Source organism: Petaurus breviceps, unplaced genomic scaffold (assembly GCF_028583685.1).
Source record: "Petaurus breviceps papuanus isolate PSGF00001 unplaced genomic scaffold, PetGlider_PUasm1.0 90895, whole genome shotgun sequence".
Classification (NCBI taxonomy): domain Eukaryota; kingdom Metazoa; phylum Chordata; class Mammalia; order Diprotodontia; family Petauridae; genus Petaurus; species Petaurus breviceps.
The window spans coordinates 1223728-1242231 of record NW_027187372.1 but is presented as its reverse complement, the minus strand read 5'-3'; the positions used below and the strand labels follow the sequence as shown (position 1 = coordinate 1242231).

The 18504-nt window shown below is 42.4% G+C and overlaps 1 protein-coding gene across 1 annotated transcript in view; it reads right to left on the bottom strand.

The window, feature by feature from the left end:
* Positions 1-18504, bottom strand: part of CACNA1E (calcium voltage-gated channel subunit alpha1 E) — a 413658-nt gene that overhangs the window by 263469 nt on the left and 131685 nt on the right. The window contains exons 5-6 of the mRNA XM_069074371.1: positions 17738-17890; positions 16400-16581 (exon numbers count right to left, since the gene is read on the bottom strand). Of these exons, the coding sequence (XP_068930472.1) occupies positions 16400-16581; positions 17738-17890 (335 nt within the window). The remainder of the gene's footprint in view (positions 1-16399; positions 16582-17737; positions 17891-18504) is intronic.

Below are 18504 nucleotides of genomic sequence, written 5' to 3'. Positions count from 1 at the left end.
AGCCCCAGCCTCCATCCAGGCTTGGAAATATGAAGGGTAAGGGGGGGTGGGGGGGGCGGCGGAAGGAGGAGTGTTCTGTTTTCTTTTGTCCCTTCTCTGAATCTTCCTAATCTGACCTGTTAGTTCTTCCTCTTCACCACCCACTTACATGCCTGCACCCCAAATCCCGTTTAAATAACCTAGTTTGCGGTTTATTTTGCTCAAAATGGAAGTCGTAAGACAATGCAATAAATAACTCGGGGATAAAAGGGAGGCAAGCGCTCAGTCACACATATGCACACACACCCAGCCTAAACACCGGTAATTATTCTCTGCGGTAACCTTTCCCCGGCAGGGAGGGCTCATATTTACAGCTGTTTACAGTCATATAGGCTGGCAAAGCACGGGTTGTCGGGGTTTTTTTTTTTTTTTTGGTTGGTTGGTTTGTTTCTGGACAGAAATGGGGCTAGCTCCTGAGGGAGCAGTCAGAGAAGAGAGTTCGGGGCATGCTCCCCAATGAGGAAATTGAAGATCCTAGTGAGTCCCTGGGGAACCGCCGCCACTGAGCACCCCCCTTCTTCCAGGAGCACGATCTCCCCACTAACCTGCCTTGGCTCGTGGGTGTTTTCCTCACAGTTTCTTTTTATCTAGGTCACGTGACAGCACTCCCGGAGGGGCTATGTCATACCCATCTAATGCAATTAGCCAACCGAGATGAACCTGTCATTAGGGGAGGGGGAGGGAGGGAGAAGGGCTGACTGGGAATATGGAAAGGAAGGGAGAAGTGGGAGGAAGGGAAAAGCTGATGACTGAGATTATGGGTCTGATTAGCTAACCACCAACTCTGCCTAGGTTTGGTGGACATATACTGCCAGAAACCAGAGCTGCGTGTTGGGGGGATGGGAAGCAGGGGCTGGAAGAAGGGGTGCTGAGGTTTCTCTGTGTGTACTCATGTCCATGTATGCTCCCCACCCCACCCCCCATTTGTCACCATCTCCCCTTCCAAAGTTTGATGTAGCTTGCCTGGATTAATAGGGGGAGGAGGGCATCCCACTGTGTTATCAGTGGCAGAAATTCCCCTCCAGCAGGACCACACTACATAGTGACAGGTTGGGTGAGGGGATCTCTTCTAGAATGAGATGAAATCCCTTGAGGGAATGCCTCAAGCTCCCAAACCTACTTTATATGCTGTTCTGCCTAGAAACTTCATCCAAACCACAGAGTTGCTGTCCATTTTCTTCCCCACTGGAGGAAAAAGAGGATATTGAAGAAAGCCAAAGGTTTGTTAGGTTTTAACCACAATTGCAGACAAAATAAACATCAATTGGTGCCCCTCCCTTGATTCCACAGCGATCCAAGAACCTTTTAAGACAACTGTATTTCAATTTTTATAGACCTAATGACACTTAAGATGATACATAGAAGCACAGAATATCAGGGCTGAGAGGGCCCTTAGAGATCACCTGAGAAATCCTTACTTAAAAGATGAGGAAGACCACAGAGGTGAAGGAATTTGTTCAAGGTCACACAGTCAGTTGGCAGCAGGTGACTAGAGCCCAAGGCTCTTTCTACTCTGTCAAGTTTCATGAAAACTTGCTCTCAGTACAGATTGACCATATCTTAATTATCCAATGCAAAAATCCTATGTTAAGTGCCCACTGTAGGCAAAACACTGTATCAGTCCCTAAAAATCAAAATGAAGTGAAAAACAAGTCTGTGCCCCCAAGGAATTTATATTCCATTGGGGAAGGGAGGACTATATCTCAATATTGAGGAGGGAGAGAGTACTAAATAGGGAGAATGAGAATCACTCCCCCAGTAGAATGTAAACTCCTTGAGAGCAAGGACTGTCTTATATTGGTATTTGTGCCCTCAGCATCTAGCATAGTACCCAATATCTAGGCAAGTAGGCATTTGAATCTCTATTAGCTGAATGATTCCCATGAAAGGTGGCCCATAAGCTGAACCTTGAAAACTATGAATTCTAAGATGTAGAGGGGGAGGTGAGAAGGGAGTGTGTTCTAGGCACTGGGAAATGAAAAACCACGGAGGCAGGAGATGGAATGCCAACGTCAGGGAATAGCAAGTGGGCAAGTTTATCTGTAGCAAAGAATAGATGAATGGAAATAAAGATGAAATAAATCTGGAAAGGTAGGCTGAAACCACATTGTGAAGGACTTTGAATACAAAGCTGCGAAGTTTGTGGGTTACTAAAGGATACTACAGGCAAAGGGTAGCTACTGAAGATTCTAGAGGAGTGCTTTAAGATTATTCATCTCTTCTATGAGACTGCTACTGTTCTAGACTTGAGGAGAAAGGAACTATGAAGTCACACAGGGGACTTCTCGTGTGGAAGTAAAAGTAAGGGTAAACTAGGAAGTAAAACTGGAAATATGAACCCTATCATGATAAAAGGAACAGAGACTGGTTCTAGAGTCAGGAAAACCTGAGATCAAATTCAGCTTCAGACACATACTAGTTATATAACCTGGACAAGTCACTGAACTTACTGCCTCAGCTTCTCCAACTGTAAAATGAGGGTAATAATAGCACCTACCTCCCAGGGTTGTTGTGAGGATCAAATGAGATAATACTTATAAAATGCCTAGTACATAGTAGGTGCTTAATAAATGCTTGTTCCCTTGTTTTACTCTCCCATAATTATCCAAATTATCTAGAGAGAAAAACTCTACAAATGGCCCATAAAAACAAACGAAAATACTGTTTTTCTTCAAACAAAGGGTTTTAGTCTTTAACAGTTAATTAGGTATACACACACTCCAAAAGCATAACATTAGGCAAAATAATATTACAAAGGGGCAGTGATTTCACAGGAACAATGTTACAAATGGGTCAATAAGTACACAAATGGGAGTCCCCACCTCAAGTGATGGGAACTTCCACCCACCACCTGACTTCTTTTTCTAGCAATTGGCTGAATATGAGGGTTCTTTGGATATCATGGAGGATTTTTGTTCTAACTACACTCTTGACCTTAGCAAAAAGCCACACTAGTTGGACCAACCATTTTTTTTATTCTATCTGTCAAAACTGGGGAGATCATGGCACTGAATTGGAGAGAGGCAAGAAAACCGCAGCTGCTGATTAACAGTGGTGACACACAGTTTTCAAGTGATTAGCAATGTCCGAATCTCTAGCAAAGGGCCCACTCTGCTGAAGTTAACAGCATCTCACATTTATATAACATTTCATGCCTAACATTAACACTTTCTTCCTAAAAATCCAAAAAGGACAAGTATTATTATCCCCATTTTACAAATAAAGTGAAGCTCAAAATTCAAGTGACTTGTCCAAGGTCATAGGAACAGTAAGTGAAATAGCTAGAGGTTAAACCCAAGATTTTTATGCTTTTTCCTTAAACTCTAAGTCAAGTACTTTTCCCATTATACCACATCATCCCCAACAATTTGTGCATTAATCACCCAGGTTGATGTGGACTCTGGCTGGTGAATAGACATCCATGATGAAATTGATCAACCGATATATAACAAAGTCAAATGACAAGTAAGGAAGTATGTATGGTGTGGACAACAGAGAGCTGAGTAAGACCCCATCCCTACCCTGAAGGTCTTTAGTCTTCAGTTGGAGAGGAAGTAGACATAAAATGTAATTAAACATTGAATGCAGCATAGGTAGGGCAAGTGCCCAAGAAGTGGCGTGGGCAATAAAACCAGAGGAAGGAGAGTTCATTGTGGATTGGGGCAGGCAGAGGAGGTTACATGGCTGATCTTGATCTTGGTCTTGGTTCTACCAAAAAGATCAATCTCAGAAAAGGGGTAGAAGGGGAAAGGGGTGCTGTAAGAAAGGTAAAGAGGCAAGAATGAGCAGTGTATTCTGTTGACAGTGAGTAAATCAGACTAGCTGTAGCAGAAGGTTAATGGAGGGCAGTAAGAAGAGTCAGGTAGGTTGGTGGATAGGTTAAGTGGCTTTCTCTGCCAGTTAGTTTGCTGTCTATGATTTGGGATTCTTCTCCCCTATCCCCAAAGCCACCACAGTAGCATTATGGTTTTAGAGCTGAAAGGGATACCAGCCATTCAATACAAGCCTCCCTTTTTCCTGTGGTTAGGTGTATGTTGTTAATGGTTAATTGTTTAACAAACATTATGTTCATTTTAACCTTTAATAACACACACCTAACCACAGGGAAGAGGGAGGGTTGTACTAGATGGCTTCTGTGGGTATGACTCAGACATAGGAAAGGTGATGAGCTTCTAGAAGGCAATTGGATAAAATTTAGGCTAGGCCAAAGAGTTCAAAGCACATACTTAAGGACATTGCAATGTATCCTGGAGAAACTCCCCAAATGGCTAGTGTGAATACCTCTCAGTTATATAGCATTATGAAAACATCACTCCATCCAACACCCTTCCCCTAAACCCTGGTTGTAGCATTAGATCACCAAACTAGGATCAGTCCAGGAGAAAGACACACCATGCTGTCCTAAGAGCCCAGGTGCTCCTGTCTATTTCTTTCCTTCAGTTCCATGTCCAGTAATTCTACTGGCATCAATTAGCTGGCTTGAAAGATCATAGCCTAAGGCAGCATGGATTCAGGAGCCTCTGGTGGAATTTGGCAATAGAAAGAAAACAACATTGAACACTAGAGTGGACAAAACAAAGTAAAAGTAGGAAAATGCAAAGTGAGCCGAGTGGTACACAAAAGATCTGGAAATTAACCCAGTATGGCAGATTTACAAGTCGGGTACCAGATCAACAGGTGAACCCAACTCACTTGGACCAATCTCTAAACATGGCATCTCTGAGAGATTACACAGAAATTTGAAAAGGAGCCTTAGGTGAATGGGTTGGGGCAGAGTGGGGGAGAGGAGCATGGGTCCTCCCTCTAATCTCTTACCCCAAGAATGGTGACAGGACGACCTACAATGAAGGACCTCAGGCCAAGGATTCTGACCCAGCAGGCAAGAGAACCAAAGGAAGGTGTTCTTTAAAGAGAGGGCAAGTAATTAACATGGCAAACAGACTGCCAAAGGCGGCAGCAGAAACCAAAAGCACAAATGTGTTTAAAAAAAGAGTTGGGCAGACACTGAGAGGAAGATTACAGAGTACAAGTGCTACAGAGGAAAGTGGGTGGGCCTTAATGGGTTTTAGTCCCAGAATGTTCCTAAGCCTAACATCCTAAATGGACCCATGGGCCAATAAATGGTCAAGCACATACCTGGGGGAAAGGGGAGAGCATCCATGGACACGAAGCATAAAGTACCTAACGTCCTCATATTGCTTATTGCTCACTCTATTTCTGTATTCTTAATATGTGGAACCATATACCCCAGAAGTCTAAATCATAAGATTTAGAGGTAGAAGGGGGCTCAGAGGTCCTGCAGTCAAACGGACTCCAGAGCAGGGATTCTGAACATGTGGCTCATGAACTTGTTTTTTCAATATTTAAATAACTGTATTTCCCTTGTAATCCAATGCATTTTGTTTTATGCATGTGGAATATTCTAAGAAGGGGTCAATAGGCTTTGACCAGACTGCCCGTGCAGCCCATGGCACACATATAAAAAAAAAGGTTAAGAACTCCCTACTCAAGGGTCAAAGGACATGGGTTCTAATCTCTTCTCCCTAATGCTTACTACCCGTGTGACCTTGAGCACATTGGTTCAATATCTCTGTGCCTCAGTTTCCTTCACTTCCTCAAATAAAACACAGATACAGCCCAGAGAGATTAGAAAAGATTAGGAATTCAAATGCCACATCAAACACTAGCTGTGTGACACCAGGCAATTCACTTAACCACTTTTGCCTCTTTAGAAAAAAGGCTTGGACTCAGTGGTTCCAAAGTATCCTTCCAGGGGCAGCTAGGTATCTCAGTAGGTAGATCACTGGGCCTGGAGTCAGGAAAATTTATTTTCCTTAGTTCAAATTTGCCCTCAGACACTTACTAGCTTGTGACCTTGGATAAGTCACTTAATCCCATTGGCATCAGTTTCTCATTTTGCAAAATGAGCTGGAGAAGGAAATGGCAAACTACTCCAGTATCTTTGCCAAAGAAATCTCAAATGAGGTCACCGAGAATTGGACAGGACTGAAAAAAGACTAAATAACAAGGATCGTTCCACCTCTAAGTCTATGAATCTATGCCTTGTTTAAAGTGATATAGGCATTAACAGTCAGAGGCTAAGACTTCTGACTCCAAACCTCTTGCTCTTTCCAAAATCCCAAACTCATTCTCAAATGCTTATCTTGAAGCCAGAACACTAACCTAAAAATCAAAAGATCTTGTTTTGGTACTCCTTTTCTTGCCATCTGTGTAACCTGAAACAAGTTTCTTATCTTCTTATGAATTTGTAAGCTGGGCACTATTCCTGAGCCAAGAAATACAAGTTCAATACCACTGTAGAAAGGATCCTACTGGTATATCATAACCTAGGAAGATAAGTAGAGGGACAAACAGGGCTAAGGTTAAAAAAGATGTTCCTTCCCCCAAACTCTCAGTAATAATCTTTCACATTTCTATAGACCTTTAAGGTTTACAAGGAACATCAATTAGTCCCCTGGGATTAGGCTGCACTTCCATGTGGCCCTTTATAAGTACTCTAAAAGATTTGGTGGAAAGTTTCTATCGTTGCTCTCTTCCTGCCTGGAAGTCTGCATGGAGGACCTGACAGCCTAAATTCCCAGATCTAGTTATCAACATCTTATTGTGTAAGAGGTGTGAAGTAGAGAACACGGGGGTGGCAACACTGTCACTGTGGGCCAAGCTTCTTTGGTGTTCCAGGATACCAGGTCCTTCTGGAGCCCCCAAAGGATTCCCAGGAACAAGAAATTCCAGGTGTTGGTTACTTGACTTGGAGACAAAAAGGCACCTCACATATTGCGATCAAAACTCAAAATTATATTTTGCTTTAAGGTTTGCAAAGCACTGTCCTGTGATAGATACTACTATCTCCCTTTTGTAGATGGGGAAATTGAGACTCAGAGAGAATAAATGTTCTATCCATAAGCACACAGTAATTTGTCAGTCAGAATTTGAAGCCTTGTCTCCTGACTCTAGGTCAATATGTTCCCCTACCACATGACACATATGCTTCCTAGGCTCTAAAATAGTCCAAGCTTTGCCTTTCAAATGGTCCTTCATTTCACCAGGTCATCTGGGATCGTTTTGACATGGTCACCACCATGCAATATCAGGATCTTAAATACAAATCAAATGTAGAAATCACAAATATGGAGAGCACCCCCCAAAAAAATCCCTGGAGAATTGCTTTATCATCCTCTCTCTAGTTTAGGATTAATCTTTCAAGGTGAAAGGAAGGAAGGGAGAAAATAAGAAAGGAGGGGGAAATGGAAGGGATGGAGACAGAAAGAACAGTTAGTTTTTTTTAAGAAATATATATGTATATATATTCATAAAATGCTCCTTAGAAAACAAATTGTACATAACAGAAGTTCACAGTTTCTTAAATAAGCCTCTGTCTTGTTCTTTGTATATTAAAATTTTGTGGTTGTTAATGATTAAGTTAACAATTTTTAAAATATAATGAAGAGGGGAGGGAAGGAGGAAGGGGAGGGAAGAAAAGGGAAAGGCAAGGGCAAGGGGAAGGGAAAGGGGAAGGAGAAAGGAAAGGGGAAGGGAAAGGGGAAGGGGAAGGGAAAGGGAAAGGGGAAGGGGAAGGGAAAAGGAAAGGGGAAGGGGAAAGGAAAGGATTTAGAATAAGAATTTTCACAAAGTGTCACCTTTTGCTGGGAATTAAGAGATCCATGGTCCTGTCCTAGCTAGAATAGCAGGTCATCGTGAGACCATGGCTAAGTCCCTTACACTCTCTAGTTCTCATTTTATCATATGGAATAGGGAAGGGATCATGTACTTTAGGGGATGATGATCCTTTCCTTACAACAGCCCAGTTAACTAGGTAATTCAAGTATAAGTATCCCCCATTTAGTGATGAGGAAGCTAAGGTTCATTGAGGTTAAGTGATTTACCTATGCTCCCATACCTAACAAGTGTTGGAAGAGAGTTTCAAACTCAGGTTTCCTCACTCCAAATCTACTTCCCTTCCCTCTACATCATACTGTCATTAACATCATAGAAGTTTCTATACCAAAGACCTCAATTTGGTTTGATTCGATCGGCAGTTGGTGCCCTCATGCTTGATCATCCTGCTCTGTCATCATGATTCCACTGTCCTTTTAATTTTTATATCTATCTCTTCATCTCTTCTCATTGGGGAAAAGGCATGCCAATGACAGAGCTAAGGAGAATAATCCTCTGAGACTCTGAAGGGTCAGTGGTCTTCTCTGGCATCTATCTTACATACATCTCCAAGAAAAAAAACCTCAACTCTTCTAACATTCAAGCCTCAAGGATGAATTAACTCTGTCCATAAATAGCCTAGAGAGATAGTTGAGAAGGGTCCCAGAAGAGATGGACAGCTTCAAGAGAGGCACAAAAATCTAGGAAGAATAGCTCTGCTCCCCTCCTCTAGAGACTCCAAAACTCCTTCCCCATGTACCCAAAAAGAAAAGGAGGGAGAGAGGAAGAGCATGGGGTGGTCAAAAGGTTTGAACAATGCCTCCAGTCAAGGTGGAGGCCAACATGCTCCCATCAAAACTCCACTGGACAGGGGGCAATATAAAAAGGCTCACTTATTTGCTCTGCTTTCTTCCCTAGTCCCAAATTGTAGAATCTCAGAATCCTAACATTGGGAGCTACTTCAGCAGCCATCTAGTGAAAATAATCGGGGCAGCCAGGTGGCACAGTGAGTAAGACCACCGGCCCCAGAGTCGGGATGACCTGGCATCGAATCTGAGGCTCAGATACTTAGCCCCACACCCAGAAATAACTGGCCGTGTAACCTTGAGCAAGTTACTTAATCCCAATTGCTTTTAAAAAAAAAGAAGAAGAAAGAAAAGAAAAGAATCCCTATAAAAGAATCATCACCCTGTGGGGCGGAGCCAAGATGTCGGAGTAAAAGCAGGACCTTCCCGCGGCTCCGGCTTCCACCTTCCCCAAACCCGGTAAAAAAAGAACTCTAAACAAACTTTGGAGCTGCAGAACCCACAAAATGACACAAAGAAGCTAACCTCCCACTGAAGACAGCCCGGCAGGCTGGCAGGAATCGGCCAGAGCAGAGCTCTGGGAGCCAAGCCCAGTCCCACACTGAGGCTTTAGCCCCAGGGTGGGCCTGACCAGCCGCCTGCCAGAAGGACTCCAGATCAGCAGCAGCTGTGGCCGTTTCCAGATTTATCAATACATAGATGCAAAGGACAAGGTGAGAGGCCAGTGCAGTCTGAACTTTGGGACCCAGTAAGTGGGAGTGCCTGGCTTTTACCCCCGGGGCGAGAAAATGCTAAGACTCCGGCACAGCTAGCCAGCGCCAAGTGGCTGCTTCAGCTCTTGGCCTGCAGAGTGTAGGGGGACCAAGCACCAGTCTGAGGGGTAATCGCTTTTGCTTTAATCTGCTTGGATCTGTATTGCAGTTTAGGATGGAGGTCCTGGGGTATGTGTCCAGCTTGCCAGAGCGTGTGGAGACCTCAGAGAAGGCAACCATCTAATACCTCCAGCAGCTGAGAAAACCCCAGCGTCTGGGACGAAAACTCCCCTGTCTGGTGGCAGAGTCCTACTGTGGCAAAAAGCCCATAAATCAAGGAATTGAGTGGCAAAATGAGCAGGCAAAGGAAACAAAGCAGACAGAAGATTCCAACATTACACTCCTATTTTGTGGACAAGAAGGAGCAAGGCATGGAACAGGAGGAAATCAGTGAAGTCAGAACTCCTGAACCAAAAGCTTCAAAGGAAAATACAAGCTGGTTACAGGCCATAGAGGACCTTAAGAAGCAGATAAGAGAAGTGGAGGAAAAAATTGGGAAGAGAAATGAGAACAATGCAAGAAAATTATGAAATGAGAGTCAACAGCCTGACTGAAGAAAATAATACCTTAAAAAACAGACTGGCAAAGGAGGCTCAAAAAGGCAATGAGGAGAAGAATGCCTTAAAAAGTCAAATTTGCCAGATGGAAAAAGAATCTCAAAAGCTCAATGAGGAGAATCATTGCTTCAGAATTAGATTGGAGCAAATGGAAGCTAATGACTTTATGAGAAATCAAGATGTTGTTAAACAGATCCAAACAAATGAAAGAATAGAAGGCAATGTGAAATATCTCATGGGAAAAACCACTGACCTGGAAAATAGATCCAGGAGAGATAACTTAAAAATTATTGGACTACCTGAAAGCCATGACCAAAGTAAGAACCTAGAAAGCATCCTCCAGGAAGTTCTCAGAGAAAACTGCCCTGATGTTTTAGTACCAGAGGGCAAAATAGAGGTTGAAAGAATCCACCGATCACCTCCTGAAAAAGATCCCAAAAAGAAAACTCCTAGGAATATTATAGCCAGATTCCAGAATTCCCAGATTAAGGAGAGAATATTACAAGCAGCCAGGAAGAAACAATTTGAATATTGTGGAAACACAATCAGAATAACCCAGGATCTGGCAGCTTCTACACTGAGGGATCGAAGGGCTTGGAATGTGATATTCCAGAGGTGAAGGGAGCTGGGACTAATACCAAGAGCCACCTACCCAGCAAAACTGAGTATTATGTTTCAGGGGAAAATATGGTCATTCAGTGGAACAGAGGACTTTCAAGCATTCTTGCTGAAAAAACCAGAGTTGAGTAGAAAATTTGACATTCAGATACAAGAAGCAAGAGAAGCATGAGAAGGTAAACAGGGAAAAGATATCATAAGGAACTTATCAAAGTTGAACTATTAACATTCCTACATGGAAAAATAATAATTGTAATTTATGAAACTTTTCTCAGTAGTTGAAGGGATTAGAAATATATATATATATGTCTATATATGAGGGTATATGGGCATATAAATACATATGTGAATGTGTATATATATGTTTACAGGTATACATAGATAGAGGGCACAGGACCAATTTAACAGTAAGGGATGATACTTAAAAGGTGAAATTAAGAGGTGAGAGGAATATAATGAGAGGAGATGGGGAGAGACAGATTGGGGCAAACTATCTCATATAGAAGAGGCAAGGGAAAATGGTTACAATGGAGGGGAAGAATAGGAAGGCAAAAGGGAATGGGTCAACCTTATTCCCATTGAATCTGGCTTGAGGAGGGAGTGAAATACACACTAAATAGGGGATCTCACCCTCCAGGAGAATAGTGGGGGAAGGGGATGAGAGGGGGGATGATGGAAGGGAGGGCAGGCTGTGGGGGAGGGAAGTTGGAAGCACCCACTTTTGAAAAGGGGCAGGATCAAAGTAGAGAATAGAACAAGTGGGAGGTGGGATAGGAGGGAGGGAAATATAGTCAGTCTTTTACAATATATCTACTACGTTATTGTTTTGCATTAGCCGCACATGTACAACCTATACTGAACTGCTTGTCTTCCCAGTGGGGGTGGGTGGCAGCGGGGGAAGGGAATGAATCTGGAATTGAAAGTTTTAAAATCAAATATTCAAATATATATGTATATGTGTGTGTATATGTATATATATATATACTATTATTAATACTATCTTACTTGTAATTAAGAAATAAGATTTACAGGCACTGAGGCATAGAGATCCACTGGAAAAGTCGAAATGGATATGGGAGAAAATATGGGAGAGAGCAGATTGGAGGTGGGGATATCCTGTGGGACTGCTGTTTTGGGGGGATGGGTGGGGGAAAACAGGGAGAAAATTTGTAACTCAAAATCTGGCGGAAATGAATGATGTAAATCAGAAGTTAATAAAGCATTTTAAAAAAAGGAAAAAAAAAGAATCATCACCCTACCACTGTTTATCTAGGTCTGCTTGAAAATCACAAGAGACATTCATAAATCACTTAGCAGTGTCGAGTACATAGTACTAGAGTACCTACTATGGTAGGTGCTATATAAGTGATTACTATTATTATTTTTGTTATTGTTATTTTAAGAACCCCATGAGTGGAAGATTCACTATTTCCCATTCCACTTTTGGACAGGTCTAATTGCTAGGAAGCATTTCCTTATAGCAAGCTTAAGTGTGCCTCTTTGGAACTTCCATCCACCCTTCTGGGTGTATCCCCTGGGGCCAAACAGAGCAAGTGTTATCCCTCTTCCACAAAATAGTTTATATGTATTTGTGTGTGTATATATGTGTATATGTACACATATATATTTGCATATGTAGATATAGACATATGCATAAAATCTTTCAAAGACCTGAACAGAGTTAACATGTGCCCCCTGAGTCTTCTCTTCTCCAAGATAAATATTCCAAGTGCCTTCAACCAATCCTCATATGTCATAGACTCAAGATCCTCACAGACATCACCCTGGTTCCCTTCCTCTGAAATCTCCAGCTTATTGATGCCCTAAATCATATCACCTACAACTGAATACAGTATTTAAGGGTCAGTCTGATCAAAGTAGAGTACAGACCGGCCACCTTCTCATTCCTGGAAGCTACACCTCCCTTGACACAGGCCAAGTTCACATTAGCCCAGATACCAACCATGATGTGGCAGGAATGTGAAAGGGGACAGAGATTCTTGTCTCTATATCAGTCCAATCGATCACTGCTACTGAAGAGAAGCATGGAGGCAGTAGACAGATAAGGGTAGAGATAAGTCAGGAAGAATGGAGCATAAGGATATGGGAAAGGAAAGGAATGCATCAGAAGCATCCCTGCTTCCCCAGAACCACCTGGGATAATAGCTATACAGGCTCATACCGATATTCCCAAATGCAATACTTCCTCTCTGTCAAGCTGACTGCCTAACACATTTATCACATTTGGATCAGCCTCAATGTGTAATTGAAACATATCACTCACAGATCACAATAAACAGCACCAACCACCAAGGGTCTTGTACTCTAATTTCTAAAAATCTGTGGGCAATAGGACCTGCTTGAAACATTCTTCACGTGTCAAAAAAACTGTGACAATGTGAATCTTCACCCTTGCCTTCCTCTCCTCCCTCCTCACAAAGCCTCCTCATGCGTCTGCATGGTTTTCCTGCATGCACTGGTCAAGACACTTCCTTGGTCTTCCCTCATCCACCTTTCCAAGGTGTGTACCTTCATGGGGATGCATGGAGGGTAGATGGGTAAACATATTCAGGCTTAGGAACTAGGACCAAGAATGTATTTATCACCTACAGCATTTATTCATGATCAGAACGCACAGTCTCATAAAACATAATTCTTTACATCAGGTGGTTTCCAGCATAGTGCCCTTAGGTTTATCATCTTTGGATTTGACTTTCCTTATGTATTAATGAGGAAGCTGGATTAAAATGATTGTTACAGGCCCTTTCAGCTCTTAATCTATGATCCAATTATTTTAATGAGTGTTAGTGACAAAGTAGAGAGAGAGACAATCTTGGAGACAGGAAGAATAGGGCTAGAGTCCCACCTCTGGCACACATTTGCTGTATGACCCTGAATAAATCAATTAACCTCTAAATCCCCAATGACTGCTCATGACCATAAGTTGCAGAGTAGATAATTCTCTAAAATGATAGAGTGTAGTTTTCCTCACCATGAATTCCCATTAAAATCAAAGGTCTGATTCAAACATTTTTGTAGACCTAGTGTTTTACTGATAAAAGTTTAACAACTCGGGGTGGCCAGGTAGCACAGCGAGTAAGAACACCGGCTCCAGTGTTGAGAAGACCTGGAGATCGAATCCCGGGCTCAGACACTTAGCACCCACCCAGAAACACCTGGCCATGTAACCTTGAGCAAGTTACTTAACCCCAATTGCTTAAAAAAAAAAGTAGTGGATAAAATATTAGGGGCGGCCAGGTGGCTCAGCGAGTAAGAGCACCGGCTCCAGTGTCGGGATGACCTGGATCAAATCCGGGCTCAGATACTCAGCACCACACCCAGAAATAACTGGCCGTGTAACCTTGAGCAAGTTACTTAACCCCGATTGCTTTAAAAAAAAAAAGTTTAACAACTGACTTTCAAAAAAAATGCTCCAAGACACACTTCCAGGTTAATTTACATTATGAACATTTTCTCCATTACTTTATTAAATCTCAACAATCAATAAAACAAAACAAAACAAAGAACAGGCTCTGATTTATAGTGTTGGCTTATGTCCAACCTCTAAATCCTTGCACTGAAAATTTAACAATCAGCTCTTGCAAGACAGGTGGCGCTGGTTCCAGTACACCCCCACCCTCATCTGATAAATAAGCATGCCCAAGTCATCACTTTGACCCCAGCCGCAGAATGTATCCAGGACACTGCCATGCTTTGCCTTCTTATAATTTTATATAAAGGTAAATTGAAATCCCAAAGAGGCAACAAGCAGCCTGAAGGCATGTGTGTAAATGAGGTCTGTAATAAATGCAAACGGGCACTTGCCTTACCCAGCATATTGGGTTATGGTCATTTTTAGCTACAACAGGCCAGAGCTTTCTCCCAGGGCTGCCTCCCTGATAGAGAGCAATCCCCAAGCAGCCCTGCCCCAGAGTGTGGGCCTGGCCAATTCATCCCATCTCCAGGGCCAGCCCTGCGTGGATCAGACCAGGCTCCATTCATTTTAGCCTATTCAAGTACATACCTGTAATTAAAAATCATAGAATCTCTGAATTCAAAGGGACCTTTAAAGGTCAACGAGTACAAACTCATCTCCTGAAGATGCTTCTTTACAACTTCCACCTCTAGTGATCTTCTTGGTTTGTGGCCTCCTCTCTAAAGCTTCATTTATCTACGTATCCTATCTCCCCAACTACACAGGAAATTACATACAAGAAGACACTTTCGTGTTTATTTTCTAACACTTACAGAACCTAAATATAGTGCTGATCACATATGCAAAGGGCCTGTGATCTGATTACTGAACTCCCAGATGCAAGAATCCCTTCCACAAAAGAAAATTACAACCTAAGGCTTGGAACAGAAGTCATAGAATGGTAGATTTAGAAGTGAAAGGGGCCTTAGAGATCATCTAATCGAACCTCTTCATTTTATAGTTGAGGAAACAGAGACATAAAGGAGTTAAATTTAGTAAACAGAATGCTAGCCCTGGAGTCAGGAGGAACTGAGTTCAAATCCGACCTCAGACATTTACTAGCTATATGACCCTGGATAAGTCACTTAACCCCATTTGCCTCAATTTCCTCATCTGAAAAATGAGCTAGAGAAGAAATGGCAAACCACTCCAGTATCTTTGCCAAGAAAACCCCCAATGGGGTTACGGAGAGTTGGATATGACTGAAACAAGCCAACAATAACAACAACAGCAAAGAGTTAAATAATGTGTAAATCATAAAGTCCTAATAAATGCTAATTATTGTTATTAGTATTACTATTATTATGACAATAATAGTGTACACAGGAAACTAATGACAAAGGTAGGATTTAAAATCTAGTCCTTATATTCCAAATCCAGTGAGGAGTGTTTTCCTGTATTATACTCCCTGAGACACACGGGAGTTTAATAGCCCTGGGTCCCTCATCTGGTAAGTGTCAAAGATGTGATTTGTCCACAGTCCTCCTGATTCCAAGCCCAGGACTCTTAACCATGTCATGCTGTCGCTTTATGCTTTTATGCCAAGTGCATAATAGGGCTCGATAAAGTCTTTTTTTTTTTCCATTTTCCAAATGCTTTATTAACTTCTGATTTACAGCATTCATTTCCGCCAGATTTTGAGTTACAAATTTTCTCCCTGTTTTTCCCCTACCCACCCCCCCCAAAATATCAGTCCCACAGGATATCCCCTCCTCCAATCTGCTCTCTCCCATACCCCTTTCGACTTTTCCAGTGGATCTCTATGCCCCAGTGCCTGTATATCTTATTTCCCAATTACATGTAAAATAGTTCGATAAATTTTTGCTGGGTTGGTTTCACTAAACTAGTCTTTGATGCCTGGTTTCCAGGTAGGGCACCCTTCCCCAGTGCTCAGATCCCAAAGCCCACTTTCTACTCAGGTAACACCAAGATCTCCACAGTTGTGGGCCTGGATCCCTTCAGACCCCTGACTGCAGGGCACATGGGGCCAATCTCATTGTCTCAGTGAACAGGGAGTCACCAAGTACAATCATTCCAGTAAAACTGAGGATCGCCAAGCCCTGTCATCTGTGCCACAGCCACACCCCAAGGATCATTTGGGCTTATCACGTCTGCAGCAGCTGACTTGTTCTATGCATTGTCTCCCCCAAGTGAAATAACAAGCTCTTTCAGAGAAGGGACTGCCTGCATTTTGTATTTGTATTCTCAGGATTCAATGCAATGCTTGGTACATTCTAAGGATTTAATGAATATTTTTCCATTCTATTCCCCAATAGAAGATCTCCTATCTAATGAAAAGTGTGCTCAGATCAGAGGTGGAGTCTTTTACCGACTTGTACCTCCCCAGATCTCTTGGTCCAAAGTAGCCTCATACCCAACTCTATCCCCTCCTCTTCAGACTTAAAGCTATTCACTCACATTGTACAGCACGGTGGTCCATCCTTCCATGGTTATACACTGGAAGACGGTCAGCACAGCAAAGAGAATGTTGTCAAACTGAGTGATCCCATCATTGGGGCCAATCCAGTCTTTGCACTCATAACCCTCTGGGCAGCCCTGCACCCCACATGGGTGGGGAGGGTCAAACCCTTCCAGAACACCTGCAGAAACAGGAAAAGAAGAAACCATGGGCAAGTAAGCACAAGCTGAAAAGTGATCCCAGAAAACAGTAAGGGACGGGCTGGGAAAATAAGTTCTCTGGCGAAAAAAGAAAAGAGTCTTTGTTTTCTCCTCCCCAAACCACTGCAAGCCCCTCCTTCTTTCTTGCCTCTCTACCTCACCTGTATCCCTGGCCATGTGATCATGTCTTCTTATTTCACATCCTCTTCTGGAAGTGACCTTTCTGGAGAGCCTGCCCTCACAATCCCCTTTAATTGTCTGCAAATTGCTTTTTCTATGACTGGCTCCAAAGCTTTCTGGGAAATTACATCCTCAGAAATGAATAACAAGAGTAAAGATGGGCAAGACGAAGAAGAAGACTACTTTAGCATTATGGGTTATCTTTCTTGTGACTTCTAGGTACACTTTGTATGCAGTGTGATATAGTGGGAAAAGAAAGGACCAGTCTTGGAATCAGAAGACTTGTGTTTACATCCATGCTCTGAGATTTATTCTCAAGACAGCTAGGTAATGCAGTGGATAGAGTGCTGGGATTGGAAGCAGGAAGACCCGAGTTCAAATCCTGATTAACCCCTTCCTGCCTCAGTTTCTTCATGTGTAATAGGTATAATAATAGCACTTCCTTCTCAGCATTTGTGTGAGGATCAGATAAGATGTATCAATGCTAGCTACCATTAGTAGTAGTAGTAGTCATCATCCATTGTCATGTGATTTCAAGAAGACCCCTTGACCACGTTGTACTGTGGTTCATCATTTGTCAGCTATGGATATTACTTCTTGAAAGGCTTGCTTCACAGGGTTGTTTTGAGGAAGCACTCTATAAACCTTAAAGGACAAGAGAAATGGGAGCTACTCTCAAACTTGTCCTTGTGAAAGGTCAAGGTACCATGATACTGAATGAATCATATTTGTTAGAGCTGGAGGAGATTTTGAAATCCTCTAGTGAGTCCGACACCTTCCTATGACAGATGAAGTAACTCAAGCCCAGGCAAAGGTAACATAGTTAGTTACTTACTTACAAATAGTATTTTTCTTTGATTAGTTGTTGTCCATGTTTGAATGAACGGAATGGAGGGGAACATTCATAGACCACAGGTATCTGGGACTAAGACCTTAAGCACCAGCTGGTAACCCTACCTGAATTGTTCATAAAGCAGGCCCTGTGTAGTTTCCCACTATAAAACTCCAGGCCAATGATGGCGAACATCAGGATGGCAAAGAACAGAAGAAGGCCGATCTGTAGGAGAGGCACCATTGCCTTCATGATGGACTTCAGCACTATTTGCAAGCCTGGAAGGAAGCAGAGGAAGGAATGCTTGAATTTATTAGATTGTATCCTACAGCAGATAGGCCAAGTAAAGGGATTCCACCCCCACACCACCCCTCAAAGCTGAATCTATTCCCTTTATCTACCATTCCCTGATGACATAAACATGATACAATTAAATTGAATTCAACAAGTATTATTAAACACCTGTATCCTTCCAATCCAGCCTCTGAGTTTCTACTGTTAAAAATAAAGCACTAGAATATACTCACAATACAAAAAAATAGAGCATTGAGCCTTAACGGCAAAGTGAATAAATTTTGCTTCTTTTAAAGTTTGGTTTGCAGAAACTCTAGATAAGTTTATTCTGTGGAGACTTTGCCTAAGAAAACTGGTGGATAACTGTAAAAGTGGCTAAGGAGGAGCGTAGGCGGTACTGGTCAGTGTTGAGTGGAACACAGATGATTTTGAAGAGAGATGAAAGTATTTGCCAGACAATTAGCAAACAGTGGCTAAAATGTTTATACCCTTTGACCCAGAGATTCCACTCTTAGGTATATACCCCAAGGAGGTCAATAAAAAAAGTTAAAGCTCCACATACACCAAAGCATTCATGATAGCATTTTTTATGGTACCA